Source organism: Asparagus officinalis, chromosome 10 (assembly GCF_001876935.1).
Source record: "Asparagus officinalis chromosome 10, Aspof.V1, whole genome shotgun sequence".
NCBI classification, from domain to species: domain Eukaryota; kingdom Viridiplantae; phylum Streptophyta; class Magnoliopsida; order Asparagales; family Asparagaceae; genus Asparagus; species Asparagus officinalis.
The window spans coordinates 40,087,648-40,101,830 of record NC_033803.1 but is presented as its reverse complement, the minus strand read 5'-3'; the positions used below and the strand labels follow the sequence as shown (position 1 = coordinate 40,101,830).

The window sequence follows — 14,183 nt, the reverse complement described above, 5'->3', positions numbered from 1 at the left end:
GACGATCCGGCCGATCTCGTGCGTGTCAGTGCCGTCTCCAAATCTTGGCGTCAATTCGGTGAGTAACAATTTGATTAAAAATTATCACTTTTTTGTTTTATTATTAGGGCAAAAATAGGCATGAAAAGATAGTCTTTTTGCACACTATCGCTCTTAATTCAACCTTCTGCAGGACAGAAAATATTCAAAGCACTATCCAGATGAGGGAGTCGTCAATTCTGTAGAATAACAATTTTTTGACTAATTCATTTTCCCTTTTACTAAAATATTCATATTAAAGTGTAGAAACAAATTTAGTTTAGGTATAAATATAAACTCTATTAGAATATATATCTAGAATTAATATAAGGATAGGAATATGGACTTTCATTTGGATTTAGGAAGGAATGTCGTAGGTAATTATATTTAGTTAAAACTATTTTTTTGTAAATTTTATCTGATTAATAATTTTACTAACTACAAAAGTAATTGTAAAAGAAAGGGAATTTCTGTTCATAAAAATAACTATTGGACCATATTCAAATGGTAGGATGAAAAAAGTGCTGAAAGAAAAAAAAAAACTTTATATACATATAGTATGTAGTTGGTGTAACAAAGAGTTGGGTAATTTTTGGTGTGTTTCACATGTGGCTTCTAGAAAAATTGGAGTCCTTATTTGCACAAGCCTTATATTTGAGAACCAGTAAGCAATGTTATAAATATCGATATCAGAGAAATATTGGACAACAAAATCCATATCATATTGCACATAATGGGAAAATATTGAGTGCCATATTGGGTAATGTGCATGTATAATATAATATCCTAAAATATAATCAAAGCATACTTGATAAACTCTTACCATAAATGTAAATAGTATATGTTTAGAATCAGTAACTAACAATGTTTTAAAGATCGGTTGATAAACCGATATTATCGGTGATTTATCAGTTTTGGGGGCCTTCCGCTATGATAAGTTCGATTCTAAATCAATTATCATTTTTGGATTTTGTCTCCAATAATGTGGCGATAAAGTGAGTTATTGGCTGATATTGTTGGTCTAAAAATTGGAATTATCGGCCTTTTGTTTGAGTTTTAATTTCGTGCAACGGGCACCTATTCAATGCACTTTAAAGCCGATCCAACCCGAGTTTCTACTACTAGTTTGTGATCCTAACATAATTATTTACATTTTGGTATGTTTGTATTTCATTAAGTATGGTTAGATTACATTTTAGAATATTATATTATGTATATCACCATCCGGTAATGTCACTCAGATAAATACTACTTATCCCCAATATATCCCAGATATCTGCTATCCTATATGGATTTTGACCGTCCGATAAGTCCCCGAAAACCGATATTTAAAACCTTGGTAACCAATTATAGATGACTTACTAAGAGAAAAGAACCTATTAGAATATATCGTTGTGTCTGTTGGCTATTCACTCAAACAGGAAGATATTCCTCAGTTTTCATCATGGCCATCACAGCCTTTCCTTATGAGTATATGGTTGTGCTGGTCAGCTTCACACAAATAGCAACATAAAACAGTGAAACTGTTAAAAAGTTGTAACCATTATGTGTTAGACCCTAGAGGGGGGTGATTAGGGTCTTATGCTAATTTAATCCGATTAAATACCAATTAAAACTAATTAATAAGTATATTCTTGCAAGATGGATATACTACTAATAATGAGCAAGAATATGCAATATAAACAATGAGATATATCCTATATGATGAAAAATATATATGCAAAGATATATAAACAAACACAAGGGGTAAACAATATGAAATAGATAGTGGATCATATAAATAATGAGCTAATGACAATGGCGACAAGAGATATAAACATAAGTATAAATAAACGCCAAAGCACACTCAAACACACAATATGATCACGGAGTTCGGACCTTCCGTCCTACGTCTCCGCTCCCCACTCCCGGGGAGAAATCCACTATCACAACCGGGTTTTCTACGCTCACCCGAATAACGTTTACAACCACACAGTGTCGGTTTTCAATGCTCACCGAACAACGTTCACTCCTCACACTCGGTTTCTAGTTCACCGAAAACTTCACAACACACTCGGTTTTCTAGCTCACCGAAAACCTTACAACACTCACAATGTAACAAATATAAATTTGTTCTCTACAATAGATGAGAACTCAAATAAGCACAACTCAAAGTTATAATCTCTCACCACCGAACTATACTATGTATGTAAATACTAAAAGCTCAAGTGGGTGTGTGTAACAATGAGATTCAATAAATCAAAATAACTAAACTCAATTAAAATCTAGCATGTAGAAATTATGAATAAAACAATAAATAGCTAGAAATAGAGTTTAGGAATTCTTCTCTGAAAATCAAGTTGGAGAGGAGGATTAAAATGAAGCTCAAACAAAGTAGATGATCTCCTCCACTTGTGAACCAACCAAAACAGCTTTAAACCAAACTTAAACCCCTGTTAAAACTTTTATAAACTTGTTTAAAACATCTCATTGGTTACTGAGATAGAAGGGGGTTTGGGGGTTTATATAGGAAGAGGAAACAACAGCAAAAACCGTTAGAATCAACCTGACAGAGCGGCGGTCGACCGGAGCGGTCGACCGCAAATAACACAAAACAGAACAGAAAGACCATCGGTCGACCGGAACTGTAGATCGGTCGACCGGAACTGACCGTCGGTCGACCGGAACTGTAGATCGGTCGACCGGAACTGTAGCTCGGTCGACCGGAACTGTAGCTCGGTCGACCGGAACTGTAGCAGATACATCCGGTTTTATAAAATCAGTTAAAAAATAGTATATCAACTCCAAAATTTGTGAAATTTTGAGGGAATGTTCTAGACATGTATAAGAACATGTTAGAGAAAAAATTTCTAAAAAATCATTTCCCAGTTGAGAGAAATAAATGTTTGAACACAGATATACAGTTTCTGAAAATCTGCTGACATACACGATTTTGTAAAATCAATTGGGCACAGTAAATCAACTCCAAAAATAGTAAAAACTGGAGAAAAGTTTCTAAACATGTAGATAAACATATCAGAGAAAGAATTTTTCAAATATCCATTTTCCATTTATGAAAACTCATCTATTTTGTAAAACATGCACGAACATGCACGAATGAAAATTATGATTTTGTAAATTCCATTAAACATAACAAATCAATTCCAAACTTGATGAAACTTTGCAAAATATTTGTAAACATGAAAACAAACATGTTAGAAAAAGAATTTCTCAATTTGCATTTATAATTTGTGAAAAACACTGTATTCTGCAAGTGTACTAAAAGACGTATATATGAAAAACATGTGATTGTTATTTTTGACTCAAAACAAGTTTTGAAAACTTATGGAATATTTATATGGACATAATAAAAGTTGTTTATGATGTAAATATAGTCCAAAACTTATTTTAAACTACATTACCCAAGCAATCTTGATCTTCAATTAAGCTTGACTTGGTACACTTGCGGATGAAGCTAAACTTGGATCTTGAACTTGAATCGTACGATGCTTCACTCCACAATTCCGCCAACCTCCATTTGATATCGTCGTTATGGCGCAATCCATCCATCCTCCAACAAGTTATTTGTCTACAATGAATAGATAACACAAGCACTAGACAAACAATTGCGGATGAAGCTAAACTTGGATCTTGAACTTGAATCGTACGATGCTTCACTCCACAATTCCGCCAACCTCCATTTGATATCGTCGTTATGGCGCAATCCATCCATCCTCCAACAAGTTATTTGTCTACAATGAATAGATAACACAAGCACTAGACAAACAACATTAGTTATAAATTGTTTGTGGTTGTATTACCGGCTGAGTCATGCTCTAAATGATCAAAATTGGTACCAGGGCATGACAAGGTTTTTTAGTGTTATCAGAGCCTTGGTTAGATAATTGGAATCTCATCCTGTACATAACTATTGTAACTTTTAAAATAGGAATATGAGTCTGATCATGTATAATATTAGGCTCGTTCCCCTTGCAATATCTTTTTTTTTTGTGTGTTTACTCCTTTGATTCCGTATCCAACTTCATTTCTATCTTAACAGTTAATTATTTTTCCTTCTCAAGCCAAGTGTATACGGACTTAGTCTATGAGCATAGATAGGTTTTTTAGACTAGTCTGAAGCTTCATAAGTTAAGCTACCATGAAAGTTTGTTCAGTCACTAGCCCTCACCCTAGCAACAACTACAAGTTCATGGTTGTCTGTGTTTTTTTTGGGGGGTTAAGTTATTTTGTCCAACTGGATTATCTAAACCAAACCATTTAGCTCCAGCTAGTTCATGTGACTGAACTTGGATGTTCTTTAAGTGTTAGCCAACCGGGATATTAGTAGACTTGAAAACTTTTTAGTTATCTCCAGCTAGGCTAGTATCTTAGCACCGTTAGGTCATGTGAGAGGAATGTTTTTAAGCTTAACTCAATGTAGATGTATATGTACAACAAATACACTTTGTGATACATGTGCATTTGATTTTCTAGATTATCAATCCCGAGAGTGGTTTTCCTATTTGTTAATATACATGGTATCCAAGAACCAGGAATTGTGTGGATGATATTATATAATAATGAGGGAGACTTGATTTTGTGAGAAAACAATCATATAAGGTTAAGGATTTGCTTTGAGGATATTAAATATCTACGTTGAGTAAATTAGAAACATATTCCTACAATTTATGGATACAGATTCAGATTCTTTTTTTCATGGTTAGGTTTGACTATGATCTTGGATTTAATCATTGTAATCTCTACATTGAGTTAAAAATCAGATCTTCATTGGTTATCAATCAAATTGGGATGTGAATTGGGTACAACATTGATGATTTTTGTAAGTTAAATTTTATGGTAAGAAGTGGTTCATAGCTAGTTCATGATCTCTTATAGGGGACTTATAATAAAATCACATAATAAGAGCATAATCAGATCTGATTAGTTAACAGAGGCAAGATTGGATTAAATCCATGAGAACTTTATGAGGATTCCTAATATTGAATTTGAGTACTATTACATTAGTTTACTAGGATGTGACCTTTTACTTTTCAATTAATGGTTGGGGGGTCATCAAAAGTTTAAATATGCTCAATAGTTTAATAAATTGAGATTATGATTGGAATCTACAAGGTGACAGTTTTTTGGAATTATAATGAATAAATCCTTATAAATAGGTTTAGCGGGATGAATACTAAGTGTTGTAGATAGATTAGTTTAGAACTTTGATGGATTAGAATGATTTAGTAATGAGTAACTACATGATATAATCTGCTTGTATATTAGGTTACAAATATGATGAGGATGTCTTTATATTTAATCCTCCTATTTTCACTTTATAATTTTTCAAAAAAAAAATTACCCAGTTAATTGCATGTATGAGTATGTGTAGATTGCCACGTGAGCTTGGCATGAACCAGTGTTTGCTTGATATTTATGCTCTTGGAGCATCCCTAGACTATTCAATACGGGTTATGCATGATGTATGATATTAATATGACTATGTACCCAATATATGATTAAGATATTACATGATGCTTGATATCTAGAAAAATATATTAATTCTTGGGAATTGCCACCGAACATGATTCCAACCATATGTTTATAAGTTTAAGACATATAAGGACAAGAGCTTCATGAAAAATCTCAGGCTAGGATCTATCAGTTTTATATTAGTATCAAATTATCTTAGGAATATACATGTTTATGATGCCATAGTATTGAATTTCGAGCGAGTCCTTCAAGACACCAATGTAATATTGATATTGGGATACATGTTTTAGTGAGAGAGGGCTCGTGATATTACTCCATTAGATTGTGATTGGTGGTGGTCTTAAGGGTGACGACCCTTAGGACCAAACTTGGGAAAGAATTGGTTTACATGTATCCCGTCTTGACTGATCTCGCAGGGGATTCATACTATGGAGAGTCATTTCCAATAGGCTTATAGTATATGGTATGAGATATATACGATGACAATCTATATTTGAATATAACATATCATATAAGTGAATAGTAAAATAAAATTCCTAAAGGATAGGGAGAAATTGATGATGAAGTTTTAAAGCATATACAAGCGACCTATCATATGCATATCAGGATGCACAGATATACATTCAGGTGAAAAGCCATACATTTAACATGTCAGAGTATACCCTGTTAGACCCTAGAGGGGGGGGGGGTGATTAGGGTCTTATGCTAATCTAATCCGATTAAATACCAATTAAAACTAATTAATAAGTATATTCTTGCAAGATGGATATACTACTAATAATGAGCAAGAATATGCAATATAAACAATGAGATATATCCTATATGATGAAAAATATATATGCAAGGATATATAAACAAACACAAGGGGTAAACAATATGAAATAGATAGTGGATCATATAAATAATGAGCTAATGACAATGGCGACAAGAGATATAAACATAAGTATAAATAAACGCCAAAGCACACTCAAACACACAATATGATCACGGAGTTCGGACCTTCCGTCCTACGTCTCCGCTCCCCACTCCCGGGGAGAAATCCACTATCACAACCGGGTTTTCTACGCTCACCCGAATAACGTTTACAACCACACAGTGTCGGTTTTCAACGCTCACCGAACAACGTTCACTCCTCACACTATAACAAATATAAATTTGTTCTCTACAATAGATGAGAACTCAAATAAGCACAACTCAAAGTTACAATCTCTCACCACCCAACTATACTATGTATGTAAATACTAAAAGCTCAAGTGGGTGTGTGTAACAATGAGATTCAATAAATCAAAATAACTAAACTCAATTAAAATCTAGCATGTAGAAATTATGAATAAAACAATAAATAGCTAGAAATAGAGTTTAGGAATTCTTCTCTGAAAATCAAGTTGGAGAGGAGGATTAAAATGAAGTTCAAACTCTGTAGATGATCTTCTCCACTTGTAAAACAAAACAGCTTTAAACCAACTTTAAACCAAACCCTTAAACAAGCTTAAACTCTTGTTAAAATCTTTTAAACCATTCTCTTAGTTGTTATTAGATCTGAGGTAAATGGGGGTATTTATACAAACCCCAAAGGTAAGAGAAAGCTAACAAAAAGACCAAAAAACCATATCAGCAACGGCTAGAAAACTAGCCGTTAGAATCAACCTGACAGAGCGGCGGTCGACCGGAGCGGTCGACCGCAAATAACACAAAACAGAACAGAAAGACCAGCGGTCGACCGGAACTGTAGATCGGTCGACCGGAACTGTAGATTGGTCGACCGGAACTGTAGATCGGTCGACCGGAACTGTAGCTCGGTCGACCGGAACTGTAGCAGATACATCCGGTTTTATAAAATCAGTTAAAAAATAGTATATCAACTCCAAAATTTGTGAAATTTTGAGGGAATGTTCTAGACATGTATAAGAACATGTTAGAGAAAGAATTTCTGAAAAATCATTTCCCAGTTGAGAGAAATAAATGTTTTAACACAGAAATACAGTTTCTGAAAATCTGCTGTGATACATGATTTTGTAAAATCAATTAGGCACAGTAAATCAACTCCAAAAATAGTAAAAACTGGAGAAAAGTTTCTAAACATGTAGATAAACATATCAGAGAAAGAATTTTTCAAATATCACTTCCCATTTGCGAAAACTCATCAGTTTTGTAAAACATGCACGAACATGTGCACGAACGAAAACGTGAATTTGTAAATTCCTTTAAACATAACAAATCAATTCCAAACTTGATGAAACTTTGCAAAATGTTTGTAAATATGAAAACAAACATGTTAGAAAAAGAATTTCTCAATTTGCATTTATAATTTGTGAAAAACACTGTATTCTGCAAGTGTGTCCAAAGCATGAAAACTCAAAACCATGCATGTATATATATAACTATATATATACATAGAAATCAAATACGTGTGTGTATATGATATTGAGCTTAAGGTATTTAACACACATAATATAAAATCTAAACTAGATTACCCAAGCAATCTTGATCTTCAATTAAGCTTGACTTGGTACACTTGCGGATGAAGCTAAACTTGGATCTTGAACTTGAATCGTACGATGCTTCACTCCACAATTCCGCCAACCTCCATTTGATATCGTCGTTATGGCGCAATCCATCCATCCTCCAACAAGTTATTTGTCTACAATGAATAGATAACACAAGCACTAGACAAACAATATTAGTTATAAATTGTTTGTTAAACATCATCAAAACAAGAAGGCCAACATTATGTAGCAAGGAACTATCAACGTAATATACATTCCATTCTTTGTGACAGCACAGAAATGGGACTTGGGCATATCTTGGTTGATGTAGGGAAGGGTTTAGGGGTCTTGAAGGATTTATGGGTTTCCTTTGCTCTTTAATTTAAAACCCATGCAAAAGCATTAGAAAGAGAAAATATTCAATTTTTTATGTTTAATATATCAGTAAGGTTTTGCATTTAGATATCATTGTAGTTATAACATGATAACAAGATCACATAACATTTGGAATTTCATAGCTGAGCTTAGTTATTGTATCTTGTTTAAAGACTAAAATTGTAATCACATCTAGGTATCTAAATTCAATAATTGATGTAGTTCCTTTCTAATAATCATCTTGGTGTTATATTAATTAAATAGATATCCGTAGACTGAATTCTATAATGGTTTAAAGTCGGGTTTTGAAATGTCTGAATCTGCTTGTTAGCATTCATTTTAACCAATTACATATAGTAATAATCAGTATCCTAGTGGAGCACTGATATATTAATATCTGCGTCAGTTATAAGTAAAATATTATAAACCAGATATGCGTTAAAAATGATAATAATTACATAAGTATTTTAATAGATTACTAACTTATCTATAATATGCGTGAATGTCTAGTTATGACAATTTTACAGAATCAGTAAATTTTAGTATCATAAGTTACACTTTTGGTTACTTCATATAGATTGTTATTTTTTAAAATTCTTTCTTAGGTTAAACGAATATTTTTGTAGTTGTGTTATTTTTTAACATTCTTTGTTATGTTAAATGGATATTTTGTAGATGTAGATTTTCAAATATTCATATATATATATATATATATATATATGTTTGAATAATTTGATCAATGCTAGTCATATGTGGATATGTGCACTATTTTCATGTACCTGTCCTAGTAGCATATTTGGATAGCTGATCATATTTTTGACTTGTGTGTTGAATCATTGATATGAGGACCATTGTATAAAGCCTGATTAAGCTCTATTTTAAGCCCCTGCTTCATCTAAACCTCATCTGAGAGAGTATCCACTTCAAGATCCTAAAAGACTTCTACATTATATGCATTGTTTTGTTGTAGTGGTTATTGTTCTCATAAGATTACGTCAGGTACTTATTTGCTTCCTTCAATATGCAAAATTTTAATTTTGGATTTGCTTCCTCTTTTTCGAGTTCTTTATTACATTCTTTTTTTTTTGTAAAAAGCCTTTGTGCCTTTTTCCGTCGAAGCCCGCAAAAAGCCTAAGCCCATCCTGTCACTTTGCTCCAGCTTTCATCTTCTGCGGCATTGGATATGAGATTATCTGCTTCATTTGCAAGATGAGCACCTTTCATTTTGTCTCTTGAGGATCAAAGGCAACAATACCTTTGCTCTATTTTGTTCCTCTTGTGCACTTCTGCTACTCTTCGTCCTATAGACAGGCTTTCATGGATATGAATTTCTACTTGGCATGTTGAGCACCTTAGACGAGATGTTCTTTCTTAAATATGCAAACCATGAGAAGAGATGTTCTTTCTTAAATATATAAGCCGAGATTTCCAGTTGTATTTCCTTGTATCTTGGGCATATGGAAATAGTTCTGGTTTGTTCAGATATTTTATTTTAGTCACACTAGTACTCCGGTGCATGCTATGCCTGCATGAAAAAAATTATGAAGTCATTTCCGCTAAGTTTTGCAGGGGTGAGAGCATTCATGTTGATTCTTCTAAGTGTTAAAGCAATTTTTGCAAATGCGTAGGTTTCTTTTGATTTTTCAAAGTGCAAGGATGTTTTGGGATCTCTAAAAGTTCACAAACCTAAAGGAGGTCTTTTCTTAATATATAGTATATATAATTGGCTGCACACTTGTTTTGTAGTCCTCATCTTCTTGGCATTGGTGAAAATTTCTGTTGCTTGTAGCTCATTCCGTTGTTATTTGCATAGCATTTGCATTCTATATCAGGCTTTTCTTCGCAAAGAATATTTCCCCTGTAACACTTTTCTTGTAAAGGTAGTTATGTCTCAGTGGAATGGTTACGAACTACTATAATTTTGGCAACTTTTTTCACTGTTTGATAATTTCATCTAGTTCTCCAAGTATTTATGGTAATGACAGCTCTGCTACATATGCTCTTTCTTTTCATTGCTTTGAAACCTTGTTCATCTTGAACCATAAAATTTTGGAAATAGTTCATGAGACGAGCCATGAGCCTGAGTATTTGCCTAGAAGTGCAGAAATGCATTCATGGATAACGTTATTTATTATTTTCTATCTCAAGTATGATTGTGAGACTGATTTGAACTATATTGCAGTTATTAGACATAGTTTCTGCAAGAAACTGTGCTTGAGATTGTGTTCAGAGGTATCATATTTTACAAGTATCGCTGAAGAAAAGAGTACGAAGGAGAATGTAAAAGTTGGTTCTAGCAGTGCTATGGAATGGGAGTATCTGGAGAGAGAACACCGGGCATATTCCTATCTTAGTCACTGCTTTAGTTTGTCTTTGGCCATTGGTGATTGCATTGATAAGCCGATTTATGCTTCCAGCACTGACAACAACCAAAATGAGAGCATTGAAAATACACTAATTGAGGTAGAACAACTGCGTGGGCAACCTTCTTACTGGTCGAGTAAAGGAGAAAATGATCCTGGAGTGCCAGAGACATTAACTTATAGAATGGGCTCTAAGTTATGCATTATCAACGAAATAAATGTATGGCCATTTAAAGGTAAGCATGTTCCATGATCAATACATTTGCATGAATATGCTTATTTATCTCTTTGAGACGCTCATTTTTTTTCCTTCAGCATATTTTCAGGATGGTGGACCAATATATTCAGCAAAAGCTGTTAGATTTCGAATGGGTTATTCCATACCCCCCTCAGAAAAAGGGGAAGATCCAGAGAAATTTATTTGGACTCATGTTTCACAGAAATTTCCAATGTTCCAGGTATCAAATTTTTATGCTGCTTTTTCTTAATGTTTCCCATCTCTTGAGTTACCAGCATCCTAGCATCCACCTATATTAAGCTCCTGACTGGAATCTCGAGATGTCTCTGCCATTGCACCAATTCTCCTATGTTTTGTTGGGTTTCACCATTGATGAGTACTTGCTGACAATCCCTTGCAAGTATTGGCCACTTTCTTTGGTCTGAAATCTAAGCTTTTGTATAGGTTAATTTTTTTACTCTACCTTTTTACTTGCATCCTGTTAGATGTGAACCTGCGATTTAGGTGGTGCCATCTTACAAACCTTCCCTCTGCAAAACTTGATGTGATGAGGAGGGTTGAGGTATATATTTTTAGGGAAAATTGCTTATAGCCCCCAAAATAACAATAAATATTCTTCCCCCACCCAAGACTTTTTGAACACTCCAAAATCCTTCCAAAATTAGACTTTGTAAACAATCAAATCCCTCCAACTCACATGTGCCCCCATCAATGTACTTTTTTAAAAAAACCCAAAAATGCCCCCTCCTCTCTCCTCCCTAAAAAAAAAGCCCAAAGCCTTTCAATTTCTTTCCTTTGCTCTAGCCCTCATCTCTGCTCGACAACGATGAAGCTCATCCTTCTTTGAACCCGCGACAGCCTCCTGCACCACCACCCTCCCCTCCCCCAACGACAGATTCCATAATGGCAGGAGTAAGAGAGTATGACATCTCCATCAGTGATAGGGATAAACTGGGCCAGTTGATTTTGGAGATGAGGGTCGATGAGGGAGTCGAGGGCCCACTTGGATCTGGGTTGGACAGAGATCTGGACGGCAATGGTGCGTTAGGACTCCCGCCATCGCTCGTGGAGTTCTAAGAGTTTCTCCGGAGCTGCAAAAATAAAGAACGTCCAAGAATTGAGATTTTATTGATTTGAGTGGATTTTATGTAAAGTTGGGGAATTACATGATTTGGTGAAATGAGGAACTACACTTTATTTTTCTTATGAGTTAGTTGTTAAGATAATGAGTTTGTTGTTAAGGTTAAGAGTTGGTTGTTAACTTTAGTAGAGAGTTTTGAGTTGATTGTTAAGGTTATGAGTTAGTTGTTAAGGTTATAAGTTAGTTAAAGTTATAAGTTAGTTGTTAACGTTATGAATTTGTTGTTAGCCTCATTAAAGAATCATGAGTTAGTTGTTAATCTTATGACAGTGTTATTGAGGCGCAAGGCGCAATGCGGGGCGCAAAGGCCCCTTATGCGCACCATGCGCAAGGCGCACAATGATGTGCGCGCCTCACTAAATTGAGACGCACAACTCAAACTAATATTTTCCAACATAAGATAAAGAAGCGCATATAAGCAACATATTTATAAATTGTTACATAAAAGATTAAGAAATATAATTTCACCTACTAAATCACGAAAGAGTCTTAATTACTAATTAGCATGCATAACATAGAGAAGTTCATAAGTTTTCACAAATCACAATGCAAGATAAACTCCAACATAAGCAAAAGTCTATGAAACAAAATAAATAAGTAACAAATAAGAAATATGTATTTTTTATTTAAAATATGATATATGTATTTTTAAGTAACTATTAAGTAATTAGCAAACATGACTGTTCATAATTTTTTAATTAGCATTCTTAATTGCTATTTGCTAGTTAGCATGAAAAGATGGAGAATAGAGGTAACAATTACATATTTACATGTCATAATTTTCTAGTTAGCATGCTAATTAGAGAAGGAAGTTACAATTAGCAAACAAGTATACTAAATTACTAATTATTATTATTTTTTTATTGGTTAAACATGAAAAGATGGAGAATAGATTAGCAACTAGAAAGAAAGAGTCTATTACATGATGTAAATATGTAATATGTAAATTATTTAAAAAAAAACTAAAGAAATAGTTTATTACATGACACAGATGTCAAGCGCAAACAAGGCGCGCGTGAGGCGCACACGAGACGCACGCGAGACGCGGGCCTCTTATGCGTGCAGCGCCCCGCCTCTGGTGCGGGCCGCAATTAGCCCACGCACGCGAGACGCGGGCCTCTTATGCGTGCAGCGCCCCGCCTCTGGTGCGGGCCGCAATTAGCCCAACCCGCAGCGCCTTGCGTCCGGGACGCGCGCCTCGATAACATGGCTTATGAGTTTGTTATTAATCTTAGTAGATAGTAGATAGTTCTTAGTTGGTTGTGAAGGTTATTAGTTAGTTCACAACCAACTCAGAACTATCTGCTGAGGTTAACAACTAACTTATAACATTAACAACTAACTTATAACATTAACAACCAACTCATAACCTTACTAACAAACTCCTACAGGATTAATTACAAACTCATAAGTTTAACAACCAACTTATAACCTTAACAATCAACTCATAACCTTAACAACCAATCTATAACCTTACAACCAACTCAGAACTCTCTATTAAGGTTAACAACCAACTCATAAGGTTAACAACTAAGTCATAACCTTAACAACATACTCATTACCTTAACAACTAAATCTTAATATCAACAATCAACTCATAACTATCTACTATGGTTAACAATAATCACAACCAACTTTAACCTTAACAACCAACTCGTAACTTTAACAACTAACTCATAACTCTCTAGTGATGTTAACAACAAACTCATAATCTTAACAATTAACTCATAACCTTTAGGGCTGGGTGTATTCGGTTCGGTTCGGTTTTAAGCCCAATCCGCATCCAATCCGAATTTTTCGGATTCTCAAAACTCTTATCCAGATCCAGATTTTTTTCCCTTCATCCGAATATTCGGCCAAACCGAAATTCGGTTCGGTTTCGGTTTTGAACCGAATTAACTTCATTTCACAAAAATCTGGGCAAGTTTCAGTTATATTCATCAAATCAAAACTAAAATCAGTAAAATGAGCACAAACTATATCAACAAGTACATATCATACCACAATAATAAACTCATTAAAGAGTTACTTAGTTACAAACCATGCAAATAATCCAGAAATAATTAAATGAACACCTACTTAAGTTCTTA

The 14,183-nt window shown here is 34.3% G+C and overlaps 1 protein-coding gene across 1 annotated transcript; it reads left to right on the top strand.

Annotated features, from left to right (window-relative positions):
• Positions 7-12,213, top strand: LOC109826066 (F-box protein At4g00755-like). The gene is made up of 4 exons (XM_020393026.1): positions 7-58; positions 10,534-10,950; positions 11,030-11,172; positions 11,811-12,213. Exons 2-4 carry the CDS (start codon positions 10,656-10,658, stop codon positions 12,027-12,029), a joined length of 657 nt encoding a protein of 218 aa, XP_020248615.1. The 5' UTR covers positions 7-58; positions 10,534-10,655; the 3' UTR covers positions 12,030-12,213.